The 26,191-nt window shown below is 41.7% G+C and overlaps 2 protein-coding genes and 1 long non-coding RNA gene across 5 annotated transcripts; 1 reads left to right on the top strand and 2 right to left on the bottom strand.

The window, feature by feature from the left end:
• Nucleotides 1–1,144: 1,144 nt before the first annotated feature.
• Nucleotides 1,145–1,636, top strand: LOC117760201. Its single transcript, XR_004613637.1, has 2 exons — nt 1,145–1,244; nt 1,397–1,636. It is a non-coding gene; the product is annotated as an uncharacterized LOC117760201 (long non-coding RNA).
• Nucleotides 1,637–2,762: 1,126 nt separating this feature from the next.
• On the bottom strand, nt 2,763–10,928 carry LOC117760586. Its single transcript, XM_034583709.1, has 15 exons — nt 10,824–10,928; nt 9,617–9,808; nt 9,475–9,516; nt 8,425–8,543; nt 8,012–8,177; nt 7,445–7,570; nt 7,041–7,084; nt 6,482–6,581; nt 6,192–6,406; nt 5,436–5,616; nt 5,145–5,228; nt 4,765–4,910; nt 4,219–4,460; nt 3,971–4,080; nt 2,763–3,592 (listed from the first exon to the last, which is right to left on the bottom strand). The coding sequence occupies exons 1-15, from the start codon at nt 10,926–10,928 to the stop codon at nt 3,452–3,454; spliced, it is 2,013 nt and encodes a 670-aa protein (XP_034439600.1). The 3' UTR covers nt 2,763–3,451.
• A 1,052-nt stretch (nt 10,929–11,980) lies between these two features.
• Nucleotides 11,981–25,896, bottom strand: hps3 (HPS3 biogenesis of lysosomal organelles complex 2 subunit 1). 3 transcript variants are annotated; one of them, XM_034583049.1, is made up of 26 exons: nt 25,799–25,896; nt 25,111–25,313; nt 24,955–25,026; nt 24,207–24,300; nt 23,866–23,939; nt 23,541–23,753; nt 23,212–23,260; nt 22,949–23,037; nt 22,448–22,565; nt 21,890–22,043; nt 21,687–21,769; nt 21,281–21,455; nt 20,898–20,979; nt 20,640–20,791; nt 20,286–20,387; nt 17,962–18,070; nt 17,293–17,552; nt 16,225–16,402; nt 15,770–16,003; nt 15,345–15,542; nt 14,926–15,129; nt 14,308–14,412; nt 13,587–13,793; nt 13,377–13,464; nt 12,716–13,105; nt 11,981–12,602 (listed from the first exon to the last, which is right to left on the bottom strand). In XM_034583049.1, the coding sequence occupies exons 2-25, from the start codon at nt 25,186–25,188 to the stop codon at nt 12,978–12,980; spliced, it is 3,246 nt and encodes a 1,081-aa protein (XP_034438940.1). In that variant the 5' UTR covers nt 25,189–25,313; nt 25,799–25,896; the 3' UTR covers nt 11,981–12,602; nt 12,716–12,977. The 3 variants fall into 3 exon arrangements, with proteins under 3 accessions (XP_034438940.1, XP_034438939.1, XP_034438941.1); XM_034583048.1 differs by having other exon boundaries at nt 23,212–23,263; XM_034583050.1 differs by lacking the exon at nt 20,286–20,387 and having other exon boundaries at nt 23,212–23,263.
• Between the last annotated feature and the right edge of the window lie 295 nt (nt 25,897–26,191).

The raw sequence follows: 26,191 nt of genomic DNA on the forward strand, positions 1-26,191 counted from the left end.
GTCCCAACCACAACAACTACAGTCCCAACCACAACTACAGCCCCAACCACAACAACTACAGTCCCAACCACAACAACTACAGCCCCAACCACAACAACTACAGTCCCAACCACAACAACTACAGTCCCAACCACAACAACTACAGCTCCAACCACAACAACTACAGTCCCAACCACAACAACTACAGCTCCAACCACAACAACTACAGTCCCAACCACAACAACTACAGCCCCAACTACAACAACTACAGCCCCAACCACAACAACTACAGTCCCAACCACAACAACTACAGCTCCAACCACAACAACTACAGCTCCAACCACAACAACTACAGCCCCAACTTCAACACCTCCAGCCACAACTACAACACCTCCAGCCACAACTACAACACCTCCAGCCCCAACTACACCTCCAGCCCCAACTACAACACCTCCAGCCACAACTACAACACCTCCAGCCACAACTACAACACCTCCAGCCCCAACTACAACACCTCCAGCCACAACTACAACACCTCCAGCCCCAACTACACCTCCAGCCCCAACTACAACACCTCCAGCCACAACTACAACACCTCCAGCCCCAACTACAACACCTCCATTCACAGCTTCAACACCTCCAGCCACAACTACAACACCTCCAGCCACAACTACAACTACTCCAACCCCAACTACAACATCTCCAGCCCCAGCTACAACACCTCCAGCCACAACTACAACACCTCCAGCCCCAACTACAACACCTCCAGCCACAACTACAACACCTCCAGCCCCAACTACAACACCTCCAGCCACAACTACAACACCTCCAGCCCCAACTACAACACCTCCAGGTAACTGATTTCAAATTGTCATGACTTCATAATGTATATTATCCCAGTGTGGTTTAAATAGAATTTGGGCAGGATTATATTTCAACCGGAGATAGATTACAATCTAAAACATAATATGGTGGTTATGTATTTTTCATTCATTCATTTGTTAATAGTTGACACAAGCACCACAATGTTAAAAAAAACATTTGGGCAATATCCCAGAAAGTAAATCAGTGACCACAGTTAATCTATTCACAAGGAGTCTTTTCACATAGAATAAGTATTTAATCATTCACTGTTGTTTGAATCAATTTCCAAATGTTAAGCGTTGTCAATCCCTGCAGGCACTGCAGCAATAATATATCTAAAAATGAAAATCACCACGTATGGTGAGCTCAGCAATGGAACCATCGCTGAGCGTGTCAATCAGGTACGTAAAACAGAAATGTTAAAATAACTCTTCCGTTAAATCTCTTCACTCAATATAAACCACGATAATGCATGTACACAATACAAATGGATGGGGTGAAGGAAATGAGATTGATCTTCTGATGTCTATTCTGTGTTTTTCTCTCCATTTAGTTCTTTAGAACGACGCTCCTGAACAGCACAGACTTCACAGTGAACGTGAAAACCATTGAAAGGGTCCCATAGTTGCCCCATAGAAGCTCCATGGGGACAGAGACTGTAAAAAAAACAATTGTACTGGTGGTATAGTTTTAACACAATGTAAAAGGGGAGTTCATCATAATGATTTTATTATATATGGAAAGAAATATTTGAGTTTTGTGACAGTTAGCTAAACACATCAGATGTAATTGTGCTCCACTGTGCTGCAAAGATCCACAACATCTATTTCCAAACCACCAGAAGTAGCTGGATGTGCTCAAGGTGCATGAGAAGGTGTTTTGGGGGAAATGCAGAAGCTTGGAAGTCCCCTCATGCACCTTTTATTTTGTTAAATAACATGTCAAATATTTGCAGCACAGCACAGTTGATTTTATTTCCCAGGATTGTAAATAATAGAGAAGTGCATTTGACTCAAGTGTCAAGTTATTTGCACAGTAAGCTGGGAATCTCAAACCAAGAAATTTGATCTGTCAAAGAGGTGTTTTTTATTAATTGGTGTCTGTAGTTCCCATGCTTTGTAACTGGAGCAGTAGCTGCCATGCTGGCCCAAGTAGACAGGAAACTCACAAACAGTTTCCCGCTCACTCCTTCCTTCATTTCTCATAAATGTGATAATGATTCACACAAAACACCGGCAACAATAACCTTGGTGAGCTTCCTTATTAAAGGTCGAACCACAATAGGAATGTTAGGTCACTATTACTGGCCAAGTCCACCGTCACCTCAAATGAATGTGAACTTCCTTTGTCTTGCCATGTCGAGAATTAATTCAGACTCGTCTTTCCAGTTCACCAGAGGAACAGCATGTGAAAGCACTGCTTGTTAGTCAGGTGGTGCTGGAACATTCTTCATGAAGGTTATAAAGCCTCTGCAAGCACATCATTGTTTCTGTTTCATGGTCTCGAGGCACCATGAAGGAATGGATCATTTTTTTTTTGGTGGTTTTTATTTGACCCTGTTTCAGTCAATTTAATGAAGCATGAAGTGTTAAATACGTGTAAAAGCAAGTTTAACCCTTCGTGATCATGAAGTATAACCTGTATGTATCCGTCATGTCTTACTTCCTTGCTGCAGGGACTCTTCAGACAGAGTCAATATTATCATATGATTATTTTACAATTCTTATTTATTTTTCTTACATGAATTTTACACATTGGCTCCAAACCCCCCCCCCCCCAACCAACCCTCACAGGATAAGCAATATGAATGTATAAATATAGAAACTTATTTAGTTGAGACACTTGATGAATGAGTAAAGCAGTTATGTTGTGTCGTATCCTTTCGAAAGATAAATAAAGAGGCATATTAGCGTGAAGCGTCCATTCATTGTATTCTTTAATAAATCTTTTTTTTTTGTTTGTTTTTAAAGCATACAGAATATATATATAAAATTTGTTGAGATCACCAATTAAACATGTTTTGAAACAGATATAAAAGAGGGAAAATGTTGATTATCTAACAATGCTCAGTGTATGAAATTACAAATAACAGCTGTTCTGTTTAGATGTCACAGATATCTGTATGAAAATATGTACAAACTGGAGATACAGGAATTTAGCATTGTTTTTTGAATAACTATTAAAAGTTTAAAAGAAAACTTATCGCGTGGAATGAATTTGTGACAACTGTAGTTGTGCATGTATCGTACAATACGACACAATTCCTCCAGCCTCATCTACATACCTTATGGCCACAATTGACTTGTTTCCATGACACAAAAGAAATGATTGTGTGCTGCTCTCATACACCTGACTCTGAATGAATGAAGCTTTAAACAAAAACTGAACTCAGCCTTGTCCTCAGGTTACAGGAGTTAAAGTGACAAAAGCAACTAACTGTTCACAGACCATCACTTAAACCCCTCACCGTGATGCAACTCTCGTCTCAGTCTCATTGTTAATGTCTGGCAGAATCCTCTGAGCGCCACTAAGTCAGTTTTTAGCAGGACCCAAGGTTTTCAGGAGGGCTTCCAGTTCCTAAACCCGTCATCAGTTCTGTGCACATGTCCTATCCGTCTCTCTGGAGATGTGTGAAGCCCAGGGCCTCGTGCACGGCTCTGCTCAGCAGCGCCAACAGATCCACAGCCCCCGCCACGGCCCTCGGCAGGAAGAGCTCCAGTGCACAGGTGGAGGCGTGGGGGAGACCATCCTGGAAAAAGAATTCAAAACAAAAGAAATGTGACATGAAGATTGATCTTGAAACTGAAGAAAAGTGGTATGAATCATATCAAGGTGAACAGTTTAGATGTCTAGTCTTTAAAAAGTCACATGTTTACCTCTGTCAAAACTTGGTGGAAAGATTGTACTTGGCACAAGTAAGATCCAGGAATTTACTTTAACATTGTGATAGTCCTAGTTGTGGAACAGGTATCTATGAGTGCAGTTTCGTGCTGCTTGAATGAATTTTAAAAAAGGGACCGTCAGGCCTTGATGGAATCATGTGATCTACTGAGAGTCATTCCAGTTTGAGCTGAGATTTCTCTGTGGACAGCTTGGTATCTGAGTCTCTGATCTGAGGAATGCCTACCTGGGAGTAGAAATGCAGAGAGATCAACCTGGGGAACCCAAGAGGAGGCAGGTGATCAGCTCCTGTGATGAAGGCCAGGACGTCCTCAAAGGAAAACTCTGCCTGATCATCTGATGGTGCACACAGAGGAATTATTTGAATAAAATGCTCTCTCAGTACAAGCTGAAGCACTTCAAAAGACACAGCAAACTTCCAGAAGAACCCCAGGGATGTTTAATCTTTACTTCCATCCATCCCTCCGTGCTTACTGTTTATGAAGGTGAGCACCGTTTCCCAGTGTCCCATTGTGGCCTCCTCAGACGCCCTCAGCTGGGAACCTACGTGGCTGTAGCAGACGTGGAAGAGCTGCTTGAACTCCTCCAGGGTCAGAGGCTCCTGCCGTGCACTCGTCATCACTGGGACAAATGCCTCCCACTGGGACTGTACCGTGTCCCACAATCCACCACAGCTGTTCATCCCCTCGGTGAACTGGGAGATCATACTGGCCACTCTGACAGACAGCGGAGGGACTCGGTTAGACAATGAGACTCTTTTTTTTAATGTTTTAAATATTGTTCTTTCTTTGTTGATCTAGTGCACTTCTGTCTGTCCTGGGAGAGGAATCCCTCACTTACAGCTCAGGCGTTTTTATTAAAATCTAGTCGAGGGTTAAAGACAGAGGATGTTGCACCTTGTTAAAGGGATAGTTCACCCAAACCCTCATTATCTACTCACCACTATGTCGATGGAGGGGTGGTATGCGCTCTACTGAGTGCCCTCCTAGTGTATGTGTGCATGTCTGTGTGTGCATGTACCTGTTGTAGATGCAGTGTTTGACCAGGCCCATATAGATGGCTGGTATTTGATCTGAACTGGCTGAATAGATCCCAGAGATCCCGCAGCTCGACACCCAGTCACACAGACTGGGAGACAGCAGCTTCGCATCAGTACAACACTGCAACTGGAAGAGGAACATTGTTTATGTATATACATGAGCAAAAATACCAGAAGAGTGTGTTTTCTTTTTCAAGTTGCACATTAACATTTATATTTTACAAAGAAGGGAGAAAAAGGTTAAATACATTTGTCCAGTGTAGAATTTAAGTTTTTAATGCTCTTATTCCTTCATGTGCCGAGATATATGAATAAAAAGGAAGTGTGTGTGTGTGTGTGTGTGTGTGTGTGTGTGTGTTACCTGTTGCAATCGCTGCTGCACTTCAGCGTCAGCAATGTCTGCCGAACTGAAGTCTTCCAAAGATGGATTGAGGCCACACATCAACTGTAAATACATGGTTTGAAATGCGTTACAAAAAGGGACCATAAACAGTTACATTCTGACATCATTACCTCTGTGAATCTTTGGTTTTTATAAAATTATACAACAACAAAAAACAACCTCTAAGTCTATCTCCCAGTTTATGTGTGTGTTTATGTATGAACTGTGTCACAGATCAAAATGTAGGTCAGTCAGTGTGTAGCACTCAACCTGGTAAAGTGCAGGGTGGAGACAACGCGGTCCTGGCCCGCCCTGAGCCAGAGACCAGCCAATCAGAACGCCCGCCTGGTAATACTTCCTGTCTTCAAGAGCTGCGAGGTCATGGGTCAAAAACAGGCGTCCTGGACGACCTTCGAAGACAGAACTTTGCTGCAGCTCCAGAAGAGTCAACCTGTGTGAGAAGAACTAATGTTTAGTCAGAGATGGATGATTTTAAAATGGTGAATACTTCCATATAAACTGAATGTGTAAGTCCTCAGTGCTGCAACAGCCGCTTTGACTAAATCATTTAGAAAGAAGACATAGGTGACAACTTGCTGTTTGTCGAGTGACTTAGGTGATGGACCTTTGGTCAAACAGCAAAAGTAACTTTATTTTAAGTCACCTTGTGCATGGAGAAGTGTGACAGGCAGAGTTATCTGGCATTTAATAGGCTAAATATGCAATTTGTTTAAAAGAAGTGATCAGGAAAATAATGATTAATATCTAAACAGTCTGTAGTTTGGGGATAATAATGACTTTGCAACACAAAGCGTCCAAATGTCTTATTATGAAAATATCAGTTTAAATTCAAGCTTTATCATGTTGGAGCTCAGGCTGAAAACCAAAAGATCCAGATTTATAAATAGTCGACGAACAGAGGAGCGAGAATCCACAGAAACACTGCACCAGGAACATGGAGAAGCAGCTTATCACAGTAAAACTATAGCAAATGTTCTTCAGGTAAAATACGAGGTAAATCCCAACCTGAAGAACTCTCTGAGGGACCCCTCGTGTCCGTGGGTCTCCTCTCCACTGAAGGAGATGATGGGTGTCGTCCGGAAACAGAAACCTGGACTCCTCACCACCTTCTCAGCTCCGCAGAGCAGCTCTCTCCTCCTCACCTGGATGTGGGTTTCTACATCTGGATTCACGTTCTCCTGGCGGAACAGTCTCAGGACGGTGTCCAGGTCGAGTGGGAACTACACGCCAGAGACAGAAATCATGTCCTCTCGGTTCGTAGAATTTCTTGGGACTGTTTCATCGAATAAACTCACCTCGTCCGTGGTCCTGTGCACAAGAGGCTGCATCTGCTCTCCCTGCTGATTGTCTCCATCATGGCAGCTCTCTGTGTTGGCCTCACGACAAAACTGCTTCCTGACAAGAGACAGCAAGCGTGTACATTTATATAATTCAGTAATACGGTTCATTTTTAAGGTTTTCTTCAATGGAGCCCGGCAGATTCACATTTCACCCATACAAATTATAAATGTATGTAAATGATGTATATATAAAAAAAAACACATCAATCTCTGCATTTAAAATGTTGCCAATATGCACAAACATTTTAATTTTATTTGACAGAATAAATAATGCAGAAATGATGTGCATTTTATTATTTTCTTTCTTATTTTCAGGCTCTATTTATTTGGTAATAAAGATTATGGTTAAACTGTAAAATATCACATTTCCATTACATTTCTTCATCATAAGAGTTTGATTTTCGAAATCTTCGAAATCATTGCCATCAGTTTGGCATCAGACATTTTTTAATCCCCAATATCGGTATCACCCCCCCACAAATCCATATGGATCCGGCTCTAGTTTCTCTCCCACCTGTTCACCACAGGCGTCTCCTTTGCAGACGTCTCACATTCCACCTGTTGAAAGAAGGTATTTTAACTTAGTGCAGTGTGGAGGAAACTTGAATATTAAATGAATTGGTGCCAACATCCGCTTTTTAAGCAACATACCAATAGTACATCCCCATTTCTGTCAGAGCACTCACATCACATATATTTACATCATTTATGTATTTAATGTCAATACAGTCCACAGATCCCGTGTGGTGAGTGCTAAAGCAGGTGCAGGCTGACGGGCCTCAAGGGAATCGAACTCTTTAAAACGAGAAACTTCCTCACACACGGACAAACATTTAGAGGAGGACGATTTAAATGGGAACAAAAACTGATGAAATGTGAATTTGAGTCATAAAGTAAAGCAGCGGTGGTTCCTGCTACCTGCGGCTCGTCCTGCTGGGTGAGGATATACAAAGGTCCATTTCCAGAAATCCTGAGCACCTGCTCCCCCGTCCAGCCGTCTGCGGGGGTGTCAGGGACAAACAGCGCTCTGGATCCCTGCAAACACTGGGAGCACAAACAATCAAATATAAATACACAAAAAAAAGAAACTTTTTTTTTTTTCTTGAATCCCAGCAGTCGTATTAAATAATCTACCAGGGAGAAAAGCAAAATGTCCAATTATGTTTTTTTCATAATTAACTAAATATTGGATTTAAAAATTCTGTCTCCATTTACACGACCAACGTTAAGGTAAACTTCAATATATGTCTTCAATTTCCACTGTACACTGTATTTCTTGTATTCGTATTGCATAGTTACTTGTTTACTACTTTTAACAGATGCAATCTTATTTTACTTTCCCCTCTGCCGCTGTAACATGACTGTTGGACCACTAAAGTAATACCTTATGTTAAATTGAATCTATGAAAACCAGGTTTTAATTCTGATACTTACATAGAATGAATGAATGAATGAATGAATATAGAAAAAATTCACCATACACACCTGTAGATACATGAAGGAAAACCTTTGTCTCGCAGACTTCCCCGTGAAGAGCATCGCCAGCCGACTCTCCATCTGATTGGCCGACCAACTGTAGTCGATGGTGATGCGAGCGGCCATTCCCATGGCAACCAGAGCTGCTCTTTCTTTGCCTTGGGGAACGATAGGTCTACAGGGACAGAGACAAATATTTACCTGGTCGATTACATTTTTTGCTATTATTTCAACATAAAATACAACAAACAAGACAAGAAAAACAAAAAACAGTTAATGGTCCTTCAACATCCTTTTTATTTACAGTTTAAGAATGTTTATACACAAAAAAAAACATCAAATCCTGGAAGCTGTGGTTCACTAATTGTTCAGGGAGGCAGATTGTGTTCTCTTAAAGTAAAGATGTAATGTCACACACTCACCTCTCCAGCTGTGCCAGGTCGAGGTCTCTGGGTAGACACATCACGTCTTTGACCACCAGTCCACACCGCTGTGGAACCAGTCTCCTCCATTTCACACGTCTCACTTTGTTTGGCAACAGCTGCAAAAGACAAATACTGATAAATGTCACATAACCACAATACGTCTTTAACACGGTTTCTCATTTTGCTCCGGAAGCTTCACGTCAGACAGAAAATTAATTTGCTATTAACAGAAACTTTTAAAAATGTTAAGATTTAGCTGCAAGTATCACAGGAAACAAGTGAACCAAAAGAGAAAATGAGCATTGAAATGATCGGTTGATTAAATAGTCAATCAACAAATAATTAAAAACAAAAACAATTGAAGTAATATAAATAAATTGCAAACTGCTTTTCTGTATCTCAAATCATAATAAACCAATTTTCATCAAATGACAAACTCTTACTTGTCTTGGTAGAAATTTGCAGCAGGCATTTGTACCTATTTTCTGAAATTTGTTATGCTAAATAAATAATTTATCAAAAAACCTATATGACAGTTGATAGATATATTAATAATGAACATAAAATAATGTGAATATAAGGAACCAAAAGTGAAAAATAGGCAAATAACAACAATAAAGAAAAGACTGAAACATGCAAACAACTGCATCCTGACACATGAAGACTACGTGATCTACCTCATGATTAAATATTCAAGTTTAAAATGTACTTTTAGTTGATTTTGATGTGTGAGTGACATAAACAGCACTTTACTATATGATGGGATTCAGCTCAGACAATAGATTGGTCAAAAGAAAAGTGTTGATTGATTGACAAACTGATTCATTCACTGAGTAACAAACTCATTTAACTGCAGCCGCTCCTCATTGTTCTCAGGGTTCATGTATAAAAGGGCTTTAATTAGTTTGATCACTGTAACTGATTCAAAGTTAAATACATTCAAACGGGGAGGTGAAGGTTTGTTTCATCAGGAGCTGCAGAAATCTGTGCATTTGAATCCAGGTGTTTTGCGAATGACCGATATACATAAGGATCATGTGACTTTACCTTCACAGACTGACTCTCAGACACTTTGAAGGGAGGAAACACCTGCAGAAAGAAAAGAGGCAAATGAACAGAGGTTTTTCAATAAACAGAAACATGTTTTCATATACATGTTTCAAACCCAACATCCATCTTCACCACTCACCTCCATCTCTATCTCTATCTCCTCCATGAAGCCTGCAGGGACAGGGCTGCAGGGCTCAGTCTCCTCCCTGGCAGGGGGCTCAGATTTGGGCTTGGCCTGCTGCCGGGGCTGGGTCTGGGTCTGGACCTCGGCCTGGACCTCAGGCTCTGGTTCCCTCTCACAGTCGGGGAGCAGAGGATGCTCCAGGTGTCTCTGAGAATAAGACGAGGAAGAGGAGGTTAAACAACAGTTTGGATTCTACAGAACTAACACAGCAACACCACAGTTCATGTGAATGTTGGGTGCAGATCGTGTTTCTCGCTGCAGTCTTTGTCTAAAATGTGATATTGCAGTTGAAGAATCTTTATGGTGTAAAGGGTCATTTCACCCAAATCACACACACAAAATCATGTCTGTCACGACAGCAGTGAATTTACAGCCATTTTGGTTTGTGACCCTTGAAAACAGGATAATTCCTCCATGTCCAGTTATAATATGATCAAAAGTAATTAGTTTCTGTATTTGTTTCACTTGCATATTTATCAGAGGTAGATTATCAAGTATAATTATTTAAATAAGCAAAACTGTTGGAACAGGAATTTGTTTTTTGTGCCTTCTTATTTTTTCAATTCTCTGATTGGATTTTTGGAGTTGTGACATATTAGCAGCTAAGAAATAGGTACACAGAATTCTGTTATTCTGTTGTGGTGCTGAAACAGTGGAAAATATATCAAAAACAAAAAACGAACAGTTTTCGCTAGAAATAAATTTCATAATTCTTAAATGCATCATGCATTGTGCGAGCACAGAATGTTTGTCAAGTATTAAACCACAAAGAGTTAAAAACCTCAAACCTATAACAGGGACATTGTTATCTTTAAAAGTTGAAATGATCCAAGCATCTTAAAATCAGGACAAATAAAAGTAAAGGTCAGATACCAGAAGGAAAAAGTGACAAGCTGTTTTTATCTGAGATTTGAAATAATATGTGAGTTTCAGTGCTACAGTTTAAATCCAGATTTGAAAACAATACCATCAACTATTTTATCACATGATCTTAAACCCGTCAGTCACATGAGCTCATCAGTTCCCATAGATTTCACATGTTCCTCACTCTCCACCTGCAGAACATTGGACTTTGTGTTGGAGTCCAGGCTCCTGCTGAACACAGACACATGAAAACTACAGTTTGAGTTGAGTTGAAGCTGCAGAGATTCAGACGACCCACCTGGTGGAAGTTGTATTCCTCCTCCTGCTCCTGCTGCTCCTGTGTTGTTATCACCAGGCACAGCTCCTCTGAAGAGAACAGCTCCATCTCTATGTTTTCTGTCATGGTCGCCAACATCATCTCCTTCAATTCTTTACTTTCTTATATATGTCCCTGCCTTGTTGTTGTTCTGCTCCAGTTCCTCCCTCAGTTAGCTGCTGAACCTCCAGATATATCCCTCAGGAGGAGGTGAAGAAGAAGGAGGAGGTGGTGGTGGTCTTCCAAACATGTGAACAGCTGAGCTCTTATTACCTCAAGGTGAGATCCATCAGGGTCCACAGCTCTGATTGGCTCAGGGTCGTCCTCTCCGGCTGTGATTGGTCCTGTGATGACGGCTCTGAGGGTGTCATTGGTTCGGAGGTTGGTCGAGAAGCTCTGGTTGGTTGAGCAGCATCTTTACAATTAAACTGATGTGATGTGAGTATTTTAAAATAAGGTATTAAATCCAGAGGAGTGAGTGTAAACGAGACGTCGACAAATAAACAACTTTAATGCAACTGATCAACTCCTTTTCACAAATCCTTTTGTTTTCATCATTAACCTGATGATTGAGTCACTTTTAATTGATTACCCAACCAACATATACTAATTCCAATATTTGTACCATGTCACAAAATACTTTATAAATATAAAATATACAAAAAAAGGAATTAATAAAGAGTGGGATTTATATGCACTCCCATAAAACCCACCTCATGTTGAAGTTTTTAAAATGTGTTTTATTCTGTGCTTTTACTGCATTTGTATTTTTTTACTTTCAATCTTAATAATTTATACTTTTTTTGCATTTTACATTTCGTATTGTGGATTTTATATATCTTGTAATGCACTTTTAAAAAGCGATATATGATGTAAATAATAATTATAATAATACACTTTGGTGTTTTTGCTCGTCGAGTAAATGAACGATTCCTGAACTCTGCTGTCAAACATTAACAGACTTCATGACTGACAAAATAACTTGATGACTGATCTAATCTTCACATTTGGAACAAGAGACAAAAGTGCTGAGTGTTTGTTTAGAGTCACACACACACCCTTTCTCTGGTGAACTGAAGTGACACAACACACACCACACACACACACACACACACACAATAATCTGTAAACAATGTCAGTCAACTGAAGCAGCAGCACAACATTCCTTTATCCTGCAGGAGAGATTGTATTATCAGAAACTTCATGCAACTCAGGTTAACAACGTGTGATAGATACAGTTTACATTTGTTCTTTACTGACTTTAAATAAGAAGCATGGATATTCAGATTTTTGTTGTGGGGAGGAAAAGGAATAAGGAATTTGTATTTTTATTTAAATGAAATAACTTTTGGGTGAAATGGTGAAACTATGTCAGGATATAGAATATTTCAAGGTTAGTTCCTTGCAAATATAAATAATACAACAAAACATGAAGCTCTAAAATATTTAACACAGATCTCTGCAAACAATGACACAGAAGAACACTTGCAGGACAAATCACCACAGTAGAAAATACTCAACTACTTCCTGGTCCTGCTGATCAGTTTTTTTGTCTTGGGCGTAGTAACATGGAATGTTTTCACTGACGGTACAGTTTGTGTTTTTATCTCATTGTCAACCAACAAAGCCTGAGTCAGAGGGTTTGGTTCAGATCATAGATAATAATGATGGCTCCGCACAAGTGATGCCAATCATCCCCTGATGACTGATTTAAGTAAAGGTCATAAACCCGGCCTCCTCGCAAGATGGCTGCCCCCGCATCTGGGATATTTCAGATTCTTGCTTCTTGTTTGTAAAACCAGAGGAAGTGGTGGCGTGTCGTCCATCTTTATTCAAAGTGTGGTTTTACAGTCATCTTGATGTTTCCTAACTACTTTAATACTGACACAATGATGATATAATATAAATATACTGTCATGGTTTGTGAATTACTGTCATTGAAGTTTTAATCACTGTGTTTGTTTGGCTAATCCACCCAAAGGGCTGGTCATTGTGCTCCTATTATAGAATCAGGATTTTTCTTTCAGTGATGAATCATCTTCAACGACGACCGTTCCCGATCCTGAGTGGAACGTTAACCTTCTGCCACCAGCGGTGACACATTTGTCTTTGTGTTATCGTGCGTGTCAGCGTGTCTCAGGCAAGCAGGTGTCTCTGGCTACATCTCAACAGGTGAGGCAGGAAGTACGATGCCGTGCCGTCGTCAGGTATGAGTTCCAGGAACTGTGCTGGGCTGGTCTCCGTGGCAACCACCACCAGTGTTTCTGTTGGGACGAAAGCCACATTACACATTAACAGAGCTTTTCTCTTTATCTGACCTCCAGTGTCTTTGGGGGGTTTTCTTTCACTCTCACAAGAAATAATACACGATACACAATTTCTTGGCAGTTAAGAGTTCAAATTAGCCAATTCCTTTGTAACTTCATCAATGTCAAGTAAATATGAGGTTTGACAAAACCACAGCAAGAAGGCATCTGGACTTAGAATAAGAGTCTGGTGCTTTTGACTGACTGTACTCGGGGGGAGTGCTTCTACCTTTGAGAGCAGCCAGTAGGATGCTGTTGTCCGCTGCAGCTCTCGTGCGATCACACAGCTCCGGGAGCAGCTTCTGCCACCACAACGCCTGCAAAGAGCCAACATGGCCGTCAGACTCTGAGACACTCAAACATAAACTGGTCATAAATATCAAGTTAAACTAAATAGCAGCCATGATACAGTGCGACGGGGCCCCAGGTCCGGACGCACCATGTGTCTGTCCTGCAGATGGTGGTTAGCGAAGGCGATGATGGCCTGAGGACATCGGTCCAGCAACTTCTCTATGCTGCTGTCAAACTGCCCCCTTCTGGTCGCGCAGAGGAGGTGCAGGCTGAAGCCCCACAGGGTTTCTTCCGACAGACGCTCCAACAGAGGCAGGACAGAACCAATGGACATGGACGGACCACACAGGAGAGACTGAGGAGGGGGGCAGGAATGACGAGAGTTAAAATCACTGCACAATGGCAGCTGAAGGGGAAAGTATGTCAAGTTTTACTAAATAAAATAACACTTAATCTTTTCCTTTCAATTTAAAAAGAAATTAAAAACACACCCACGTGCACACCCACTTATACTCTAAGTATTCATTAATTTAAAACCTGCTGAGTTTCTGTACTTACGTCCTAAAAGTTGTTTTCTATTCAAAATACTTTTAAATTATTGATATTTGCAACCAATAAAACACAAGATTTAAAGTGCAGTTAAAGTCCCAGAATCACAAGATATAAAAACTGAATTACACGAGCTGATCTTTGAGCTCAACAGGATCCATTTTATCAGTTATCATGATGTGAAATAGTCTCCTCAGGTCACAGCTCACTGTTTAGCTCACGTTCCATCGCTCACTTACATCTGGGTTGGATGAAGTATTTATTTTTCACATATGCAGCTTAATTAGTAGCACACAATATCATGTTCATGCACAAATTACCTGCAGTTTGTGTAACGCCTCCTGGTGCTGGAAGTTGGTAGTGTGAGCTGGACACAGAACAGTGAGCCACGGGTACAAGGAGCCGTAATGGGAGCTGGAGTTGATCTGAAACACATAAATATGCTGTCATCTCGGAAAAGATCCTTTTCGACGTGAACAAAAAGTCAATCGTTTGTTTTGGCAGGTAACCACATTCTCACCTGATGGAACTGGAATTACCGCACTGCGTGAGTATGCCTCCGCCGACCAGTGCAGTTCCAGTCTACATATTTCTACATGTACACGGATTCCAGATTCATATAAGGTCACTGTGACCTTTGACCTTTGACCACTCAAACATAATCACTGTATCTGAAAATCTTGATCAAAAGTTGAAGAACTTCTCTTAAGCACTCTTGAGGAATCATCATTCAAAAGGATGTGAGGTCACTGTGACCTTGACCTTTGACCTATGGCTACCAAGTCAAGTCAATATTTTCACCAAATTTGGAGAAATTCTCTCAGGGCATTCTTGGGATATCGTGTCCGTGGGAATGGGACGGACGGACAACCAGACGACATAGTGCCTCTGGCCTCTGGCTGTCGCCGGCGTGGAGGCGTATAAAAAGATAAACTCACCAGATCATCAGCGCTCTTCAGCGGCCTGCGTTGTGGACGAGTGCGAGGAAGGCTGGAGTGTGCGCCTGAGTTTGTGTGCGTCAGCCGCTCGATGTAGACAGAAGCCAGTCTGAACAGAAGCTCCTGGATGACAGCTTCCTGTGAGGAGGCCATGAGCGTCGCCTCCCAGAAATCCACCAGTAAGCAATTCTCACAGCCCAGCTCCTACACACACACACACACACACACACACACACACACACACACACACACACACACACACACACACACACACACACACACACACACACACACACACACACACACACACACACACACACACACACACACACACACACACACACACCATGTTTTCATTGCTGTTCTCTTTGGGATCTTTCATGTTCAACTTATTCAGGTAAACACTGCGACACACACACCTTGAATATGTGATCAGCCTGTTCCAGCTGAGCCTTGTTGTTCTCATGCAGAGCCACCATGCCGGCTACCAGCAGTCCTGGCTGGGACTTTGACAGCTGGCGAGTCAGCGATGTGGGACGAACGCGTGTGTGCGGGCCGCCGCCTCCACCGTGAAGCAGCAGCCTCGGCTCGTCGATGAAACCGTACACCAGCAGCATCTGAAGAAACACACACACACACACACACGCACACAAACTTTATCTCTACAGTCCAGTGCAACATAAATCAGAACAGACAGCGCTGAAGCACATCATTTGTCATATTTAGGTCTGAATGAAGAAGAAAGACAGACAGACAGACAAAAAGACAGAAAGACAGTAAGACAGAAAGACCTACATGCAGAAACAAGTTCACGTTATCGTTTCTTCTTCACTTCTTTTCTCACCTCGGGATGTCTGTCCATCAGCTGTGTGTACTGTGGCAGGTCGTCGAGACGCAGCATCATGGTTGCCATGGTGATGGTCAGTGGGACCGACACGCCAGCCGTGGCCTCCAGATGTTGGAAAATTCGCAGCGTCCGGGCGGGACTGATGTTTGTCATGGACGGGCTGGCACACACGCTGATGATCTCTGAGGGATCTGATTGGCTGAAAATGTCTATGACCTCATCGGCTGATTCCTGTGGGAAGGAGGATTCCTTTGTTTTTTTTTGTTATTTAGTTGTTTCTTTTGTTTTATTCATTATTTTTATTTCACAGGTGTAAAAGAAAGAAAACAACTGATAGAGTTTTATAATTTCTTCTGCATTTAACGATAATTACGAAATTATGGAGCATATTTTTAATCTTATCCCAAATTAAGACATTTTAAATGTGACACTGTTATTTATCGAGCGTGTACCTGACTGAGGCTCTGCTCCGTTTCCTCGAAGAGGAAATGTTTCAGGTAAAACAGGAAGCCGAGGCCATAGGAGTGAGGGCTGCTGGGAAGTGGGCGGTTCCTGACGAGGACCTCTGTGACTGACAGTCCGGACATCCTGTAGTACGGCAGAGCCTGGTGACAGTCCTTCTGGCTCGCCCTTCACAGGAGGGGAGAGAGAAACAAAAGGATTCGTGGGAAACGAAAGCAAATCTGAGAACTACATTAAAATACTCATTCTAAACCTGCCTCTTTGGAACGGGCTGTTTGTTTGACCTGTGGCTGGTTGTACGTTTCTCGAACAACAATAGTGACCTGGAGGAATTGAACCGCATCAAGTAAACACCTGCTACTGGACCACAGAACCCTGCAACTGGTTCTGTGGTACAAAGAACGGTTCACCTGTTTCTTCAAAGTTCAGTGAAGCTTGGCTCAGTACGCAGAACCTGAACTGGAGAATCAGTCATTATTATCGTTATTATATTGAATGTATCACGTGTTCAAATCGAACCAAATTCAATACTGCACTTCCTCAAGACCTTAACAATGCACATGCGAAGTGTGAAGGTGATAAGATGAACAGTTCTCACACACAGAGATTCCTCACACTAAAGTAAGATAAAGGGAAAATCTCCAAGGAATTAATAACTTTAAAAGATAATTAAAAAGGAACAGAAATGAATCCTCTGCAGACAAAGTGCAAAGCTCTATTTGTTGCCATTAAAAAACTGGTTTAGGGACATTTCAGGAAGGTTTTACTTAAAAGTGCAAGGTTAACAAATGCAAGAGATAAGGATGTTTAGCCTGCATGTAGGTGTGGGTGTTGTGTTAGTTTGACTTTGATTGACAGCCACGTCTCTCTCTCTCTCTCCTGGTATTTAGATTTCTCAGGTTTTAAGTTTTAAACAGATGTTGATCAGACTCTGAGTAAAAACAGAAACCAAAACCGAAAGCTCTGAAACTCAGAAGTTCATTCTGGGTTTTCCTATTAAAACATAGAAGGTTTGGTTCAACAGTTTCCAAAAAGAGAGAACATTTCCCATCATGCACCTGCTGTAACAGTCTCCCAGCTGTGCACAGTTCTGCCTCAGAGCCTCCTGCACTTCTTGTCTCTCTGTCTGTCCCTCCGTCTGTCCCTCTGTCTGTCCCTCCGTCTGTTTGTCTGCATCTTTCTGCAGAGACACCGTGTGGTTGCCCTCGCTGCTCTGCTGCAGTGAGGAGGCGCAGAGGAGGAGGTGAGCCTCACTGAGGAGGTGTCGGAGGCTTTGGGCCTGTGGGTTGGTCTCCGAATAGTGTCGGCTGTACTCCACCTGACACACACACACACACACACACACACACACACACACACACACACACACACACACACACACACACACACACACACACACACACACACACACACACACACACACACACACACACACACACACACACAGGTCATCGTACAGACTCACAAACAAACACAAATCAGTGTGAGACAATCTTATAGAGCAGTAAGACAAAATTATAGTCATTTCTTATTTGATTTGTGATGGAAACAAGTTGAATAATTCTTACGGCACTGATACATTTTTAATTTTCCCACGGCTCATACTCATCAGTTACAGAAAGCAGAACAGAAAAATAAAAATAAACATAAGAAATAAGAGAGAGAATAAGAAATATCCAGCCACAAGAATACTCATTCAGAATATATCAGTAATAAGGTGACGTTACCATCTCTCGGTAGAGCACGAGGGGCGAGACGGTGTCGACCACGTACAGGTTCCATCCATGTCCGGCTGCGCTGGTTTCTTTAGGAGAGGAGATCGTCCACTTCCTGCTCCTGGGGTCAGTTACACAGAGATATTTATTCAAACTGAGAAATGAGCTAAATCTAATCCAAAGGGGGGAAATTAATCTCAGAGTGAGTTCGGTGTCATGAGTCTAGAAACTGAGGTTTTCTTATTTGAAGTTTCCTTAAAGCTTTAGGAAAGTAATGGCCTCTTTCATTACTGTGCAATATTCACATGCACGCCAACTTTCACTGTTTTTTTTCCTATTTGTTTCTGTTATATCTTTTTCCTGCAAATGTATATTCTGTTTTGTAAATACATATTTTATTCTATTGTTGTATATTTGATCTCATTATCATTGTTCGGTCTTTATAATATGATGCACTCATCCTGTGCTACTGCACTTTCTCTACCCATAATATCTATAGTATAGAGTGAAAGATGTTTATTATGTACATATCTCCGTATTTTTTTAAATTTTTTAATTATATTGCCTACCTTTATTTTCTGTTTTGTACTTACCTTACCTTATCTATTGCCTCATTTACTTCATCTGTACTACATCTGTAATCTTGAGTCTTGTCTTTTACTCTGAAACGTCAATAACACCTGTTTAATTCTCCTCCTGTTCCTTTACCTTCATGTTTTCTTCTGTTGTAGAAAGTGAATTTAATCTGTAACTGTTTCTTTACTGGACACTGATAACACACTGAAGACAAACACACTGAAGACAAACACACTGAAGACAAACACACTGAAGACAAACACACTGAAGACAAACACACAGGTTTTCCATGAACAAAGATGGAAAAGGATTCTTTCTATGTGTCACGACACATGTGAAAGAATGCCAGGGAGGAGGAGGAGGAGGAGGAGGAGGAGGAGATGCTGTGATGATGGAGACGACAGCATCTTCATCATCAACACTGTAGAATGTAATAAATCACTGTTTATTACTAGATGTAGAACTACAGCTTATTTCACACAAACTAATAGTTAGTGAGCTGTTAGGTTCAGGTTAACGTGGATAATGTGTGTGTGTGTGTGTGTGTGTGTGTGTGTGTGTGTGTGTGTGTGTGTGTGTGTGTGTGTGTGTGTGTGTGTGTGTGTGTGTCATGGCAGCTTCGACGCATCATGTGGCCTCAAATCTGCATCATTTAAAAAAATTGTATAGATAGAATATATATAATAATAGAAATATATAATATCACGGCCGTGACTGGAAAATGATAGTAAAGTGTAGTCAATATTATTAAGTTCAATATAGAGATTTAAAAATCAAATGATGGACCACTGACGGAGGAAGAGTGACACCAGATATGAACTTTCTGTAGTTTCTACATATCCGGTCAGAGACTATAATCTGGAAATGTGTGTTTAACGTCCATTATTGTCTGATAAATGAAAAACGTCAACACTCTGCTCTGCCCCCGGTAAATAACGGTAGGAGCCATATGTGTAGTTGATACTACCATTCAAATAAGCACCTAACAAACAAAGATGGAACCTGTGTCGTGAAGCTGGATTATTCTATGATTAGTCTGTGAGCAAAACGTCTCTCTCTCACACACACGCACGCACGCACGCACGCACGCACGCACGCACGCACGCACGCACACACACTGGGGGAAGTTAGGCAGGTTACGGTCGTCTAAGTTTGGGAACTAAAACAGGATAAGTTGTCACTTTTAGACCAAGCTGCTAAATCACACAGAAATTTGAATCATTGATAAATTATAAATTATATTTATATATTGTATTGTCATAAATGAACAGAAATAATTGTCTCAAGCCGGGATTTAATAAAAACATTTTTTAGATACTATATGGTTTCTTAGCCGGAGTAGTTGATGTAAAGCCTCAACATTTGCATTTGAAGGAGGCTTAAGTTTTTATTTAATGCTAAATAATTACATTTGGCAGGGAAATATAAAAGATATTCGTCATAGTGGAAACTTTCCACACACATTCCAGTTCAGGCTAATAACCACTATTATGTTGCAGCTAGTACTATTGGTTTCACTGGAAAATGCAAAAACACACAAACCAGCTGCGTCACAGGACGCTGGGAGAAAAAAGCTTTTGTCTTTTGTTGTGTGACATCAAAGCTGAAACCTAATCTCAGGATTCGGTTCATAATCATTTTACGTGCAGGGTTTTTTGGTTTTGAGGGATTTCCTGGTGCTGCAGCTTGACTGAAAGAGACAACAGAGACTTGGGGTGGGGTGTGTGTGTGGGGGGGGGTTGGGGTTGGGGTTGTCTTACAGGAAGGGGCGTGACAGAAAGCTCTCCAGAGCCGGCGTGGTTGCGGGGTCGATTCCCACCGCCAGGAAAATACCAGTCAGCGTGGTGTGTTCTTTCAACTCGCTAAAACCACAACACACACGCGGCAAACAGGTTTATAAATACATGCCTGACTGCACACACACATCACAGCGCTGATAAATACCGAATAAACCTCCTCTGCTGCCCACAGGGAGGAATCTGACAGCCAATACCATATTCATGTGTGTGTTCATGTGTTGAAGTCTGTATATGGTGTGTGTGTGTGTGTGTGTGTGTGTGTGTGTGTGTGTGTGTGTGTGTGTGTGTGTGTGTGTGTGTCTGTGTGTGTTTTACCGGCGCTGTGTGCTGCGTTCGCTCTCGTCTGGCGTCTCCATGTCGGCGGCAGAGAGCAGGATGACGTGGCGGCCGTAGACACACACTGAGCGCAGGCCGATAAACAGCTGCATCCGGAGGGCGCACACCTCCAGGCTGCAGGGGGGACAGGCCTTCACACACAGACACACACAGGGAGTTGCACAGACACAGGTTTAAAAACAGAGACAGAGAAAGGCTGTAGGTTCAGTTATATACGAGTCAGGGATGAGTCCATACCTTCATGGTGGTATCGATGTAGGGGTCTTCCATCCTGGCTGCTACGGCCGCACAGCGCACTGTGAAACACTGCAACGCATTCCTGACAGATAGAAAATACAAAACTACACATTGGACCACTCATTTTCAACTGTTCACAATATGGTAAAATAAACAAGGATCAATCAGGAGGGGGAAAAAATTATCATTGAGTTTTGGAACAGGTATCAGTGTTTGTATAAAAAATGAAATATATATATAAAGTATGGTAAAATGTTTGATTTAAATTTCAGAGGAGTCGTGAGGCTGAATATCTGTTGACAGGATGATAATCGTGTAGTATCAAGTACTTTAGATCGGTAAAGAATAAACGATTTCCATATCAAATGGGACTGAAGACGTACTTGGTAATGACATGCAGCAGGTGGTCTGTTAGCACCGCCTCCAGGACCTTCTCTGGATACTGATAGGCTGAGAGCAGCTCGACTCCGCCCTTCAAACTGTACAGGTAGCCGGCGTTGGGGAGCGAGAAGAAGCAGAACACACACGCTGGTTCCTCTGTGGACGCTGACTGGCTACCTGCAGAAACACAGACACACATCATAACAACAACATACATCCAAAAGGGTGAAAAATGCAGAGCAGCAGAAAAACTCTTCAGCTTAACAAGTAATTGAGTCAGTCATGGTCCTTAAATAGTGAATCTTCTGTGTAATTAATACAAATCAAACTAAACTAAAGCTGATTCAGATCTGTACTAGAATAAAGAGTCATTTTGGTTCTTCCTCTCCTGCCACATGTTGTACTCACTGGTGTAAAGCGGGTAGAGCTGCAGGGAGTGGAGCTGCGTCTCCTCCACACTGCAGCCCTGGAAAAACTCTGGAGTAAAACGCCTGCAGGAGGGAAAGGACCCAAGTTAAATCTAAAATATTCTCTCAATGTAGATATATAAAGGTCAAACTCAAATAAACACACACACACACACACACACACACACACACACACACACGCACCTGAAAAGAACATATGACAGCGTGTACTGTCCTTTGTCCTCCAGCCCCGTCTTCTCAATGCTGACAGGGATGTCACAGTCTTTAGCTCGATCGCCCAGCAACTCCTGCTGCCTCGGAATGAGCAGGAGGTCGGACTGGTCCTCCAGAGGATCGTCTGCACACAGACACACACATGTGTTTCTCAATGTTTCCCAATGTTTCAATATTAACGCAGATAATCCCAGTTTGATTTCATAATCATATCATATGATATCCTGGTGCACAGCTGTTTCTTACGGTACCATTCTACTTCACAGACACTATTCATGCTGCTGCTTTGAACATCACTGTGTTATCATCACATTACTACTGTAATACTGTAATCTTTGTGTTCTGTGTCTAATTGTTCTTATATAATTCTATTTTATTCAACTGTATTCTATTCTATTTTCATTCTATTCTTTCTTTACTTGTATTTATTCTGTGCTCTGGCTGCTATAATACCAGAATTTCCCCAATTAAACATGAACAAAAATTAAAGACGGGAGAAAGCACTGACGGTGTCACGTGTGTTATTACCACATGTATTTGTGTCCGAGGAGTCGTCCGGGGTTTGAGGATCAGAAGATGCTTCCAGTTTCAGTACGAGCACCTCCAGCTCCGCCTGCACTGCAACATATCCTCCACACAGCGCCACCTGCAGGAGGGAGCACAGAAGGGGATTAAGTGAGTAAATTCAATTTTAGTTTAATCAAAGTTCAGGGAAATTATAGAGAATTACTTAGGATGTCTATGTTTTTTTTCCAGGCATATTTCTGTAAACCAACTTATAAGACATTTAAATGCACATTTTTCACGTTTCGAGAATTTCAGCAAAGTTGAAGTGAGTGAACAGGACAAAAAATTCTGCATATTTATATAATAATATCGGACAACAACTCAACAAAGTAGTTATACTGATGTACGTACTTATTATATACTATAAAACACTGCTATTATTTACTGCTGTGACTGTGCAGCAGATAATTAAAAAAAATAATTACAGGTAAAAGATTTTAACTGAAGAAGAGACTGAAATACCTGTTTAAGGGACATTTTCGGAAGGTGCACGATGACGGAGCGTTCAAAGTCCAGGATGGAAACATTTTGGTTTGAGCTTGAGGTTTGACCTACGAGTGGAAAACAAAAGGTCGGAGGTCAAACTGGCTGGAGGAGGAAACTGAGTCATTTAAGTCTGCGTCCTGCTTGAAAGTGTTTTCCTGTTTTCACTCATCTTTTGAGATGATAACTAACAAAATGAGCGTCTGTATGAAAATGTGTTTCTGTGTCTTTCCTTGAGTTACCTTGACTCTGACTGGAGCTCTGCTGAGTGTTCGGCCAGGGACTCTGACTCTGCTGTCATTTTCCCAGAGAGAGAAGAATTTAGCCATTAATACATTTACTGAATCAAAGAATCTGTTTATATTGATTATAATAGGTCCCATATGACAAATACATGTTTAAAGGATGAAAAAATAAGACCATGGTGATATTTTAATAGTTTCTGAGAGCTGAATATTTGCAAGTCATGGAAAACGATAATGGTGACCTCAACCCGCACTAATAGAAAAAGAGGTGAGAGGTAAATATGCTGTTTCATTGTGGTAAACTCCTTCATTAGCTGGATTCTTACCAGGCTCTGCTGGTTCGGTCTCCTCAACGTGAACAGAACCAGGGTTTTCTCGCAGCCGACCAGTAGGTCCCCGGTGACCGAGCAACACGCCACAGCCACAGGATGCTCCGACAGGGGGATCTCAATGATCTCCATCTGCACTCCGCCCCGCACAGACGCCCCCCGCAGCAGGTGGCCCAGCAAACGCACCCCGACACGGGCTTTCCCCTCGGCCTGAACAGAGAGCAAGAAAAAACTTGACTGTATTTATATAGAGCTTCTCTATTCTTATCGACCACACAAAGTACTTTCAGGTACTTAAAGTGCTTGTCTGGTCGGTGTGTACCTGGTATCTCCAGTTGGTGTAGGCTCTCAGATAGGTAGCGCTGTTCTTCTCCTCAATGGTCACCAGGTAGTCCCCTGGAGGAGGAGGGAGGAGGTAGAAAGGATGGATGATAAAATGTTCTCTCTAACTCAAACTGTAAGCAGCACTGCTGTCAGCTGACTTGTTTGTGTCAAGTCTTAAGAAGGGAAAGACGCTTCCAATGAATGTGTGTGAAGTTTCTCCTGCAGAGATGGTGTGTGTTAAAGGTAGAGAGATGGAGTGTGTTAGAGGAAGAGAGACATAGTGTGTTACAGGAAGAGAGATGGAGTGTATTAGAGGTGAAGAGGAGGAGGTGTGGTCACCTGTCTTGCTGTGCTGGATGCTCCTCACTGTGCCCATGGTGGAGAAGCGGCAGATGAGCGGGCAGCCCTCCTGCTCCACACTGTACGCCTCCACCTTGGTTCAGTACAACACAGTCAGTGAAATGCAAACGCTCCTTATTTCTGAATGCTCGACACTTATGAATTAAGATAATCGGGGTGCGACTCATGAATATTTGCACAAAATGTTGACGTTTAACTTCTAATTATTAAATACCACCTATGCAAATCATTATTTCTACCACGCTGAGAGTAAAGAGGAAGTATCCCTGAAAGAAATCCCCTTGTCTGATCTTATCTGGTTTAATTAACAATTTACTTTTCACTGACAAGAATGAAATAATGGTGGAAATTAATTGTTTTTTCTTTTTACATTATTTAATATCAACACACAGTCGATTGATTTTAATCTTCAAGTGGAGATAATATATACAAAAAATGCATTAAGCTGTTTTCAGACATGAACTCTAGCAAAAGTCTGGAAAATTGGGTGTGTACATATTTTTATTTCTGTATTGTATATGTTCAACGCACGCCTCTGACTTGTGTTTAGTCTGTGGATCCATTTGACAAGTTATAGCATCTAGAAGACAGCAATGATTACAGATGTGAGGTATGAATGACTCTGATGTCATTAATGCACAGTTCAGAAGATGTTACTGAGTCACTATTTCAATAAGGTTCTTGCAGATAAATGGAATAAATGAATAAATAAATATTGATGTTAAACCTTGCATCCTCCAGAAGCCACCACGAACAGAGCTCCACCTCCACAGCAGACCAACCCGGGCTCCTGCTCCACCTGAGCCGCAGACACACAGCAGATAAGACGTATTAACAGAGATGTTTAAAAGCTGTGACTCGTTGCGAGTGAGGCTCCACCGACCTGCACTATCTGCTGCGAGGCGTAGGGATGACAGTTGTACACGTGCACCATGTTGGCCCTGCTTCTTGGAGAGTTCATTGACTTCAGTGGAGGGCGGAGATGTTTGTGAGCCGCAGACTGTGGCTTCTTCTTCCTCTTCTTCTTCTATTGGTGACGTGACGAGGCAGAGAAACCCATCAAGCTCTTCCTCCTCTGTGTTCCCCCTGGAGGAAGATCAAGTACCATCAGAAAGCAAGTTTTACTCATTCACATCAATGCAATGTTCCCTCACAACAGAAGTGAACGTGGATTGTAGTTACCCTGCAGATGAATACATGAGTTTATCCCTTGTGGCACATGATGGTGTCATTGTTCTCTAACCTGGTCACATGCTGCTACTTTAAAAGTCAATCCACCACAATAAGAGCATTCAAAATAAGATGTTAGAGAAACGACACTTCAAGACACGTGTCAACAAACTGAAAAGTAGAAATAACTTCTGAGTCGAACGTGTATTTGACCATTTCTCTGTGTGACAGCAGAGACTGGACCAGTTTAATCGATATCACATGTCCCAGTCTTGTGATCAGCAGCAGCTCTTTTCACATTTAAACTCACATTAACTCAGTTTGATTATCGGTGCATTCGCATTTTGATCGCTGATTAAAACCCTCGATACAAAGTGCAGGATGGATTATTGATCATCTACCTTCTCTGCTCCGTTTCTTCTCCTCTTCCTCCTTCACTCTGCACTTTCATTGATTTCACGCTGCAACACAGGAAGTCCAACACAACAACACTGAGCCCCGCCTCCTCTCCACGCTCATTGGCTGCTGCGCCAGCTCGTGCTGCGTCCCCACGTTCCTATTGGCTGTGGGGCTGTCGTGTAGAGTCAAAGGGCGGAGCTGCCTCTGTTGTTTTATTTATTTATAAAATCATCAAAAAGCAGAAGTGACATTTACATGATCTCTCTTTGCTATTAATACTTTTTATTTTACTCTATACCTTCTTTGTTTTCTTTACTCTGTGAAGAGGCATTGGGAAAGTCACTAATTAAATCCAGGCTGTTATTACCAATATTTTAACATAAATATTTCTTGAC

This window comes from Hippoglossus hippoglossus, chromosome 4 (assembly GCF_009819705.1).
Source record: "Hippoglossus hippoglossus isolate fHipHip1 chromosome 4, fHipHip1.pri, whole genome shotgun sequence".
Taxonomy (NCBI): domain Eukaryota; kingdom Metazoa; phylum Chordata; class Actinopteri; order Pleuronectiformes; family Pleuronectidae; genus Hippoglossus; species Hippoglossus hippoglossus.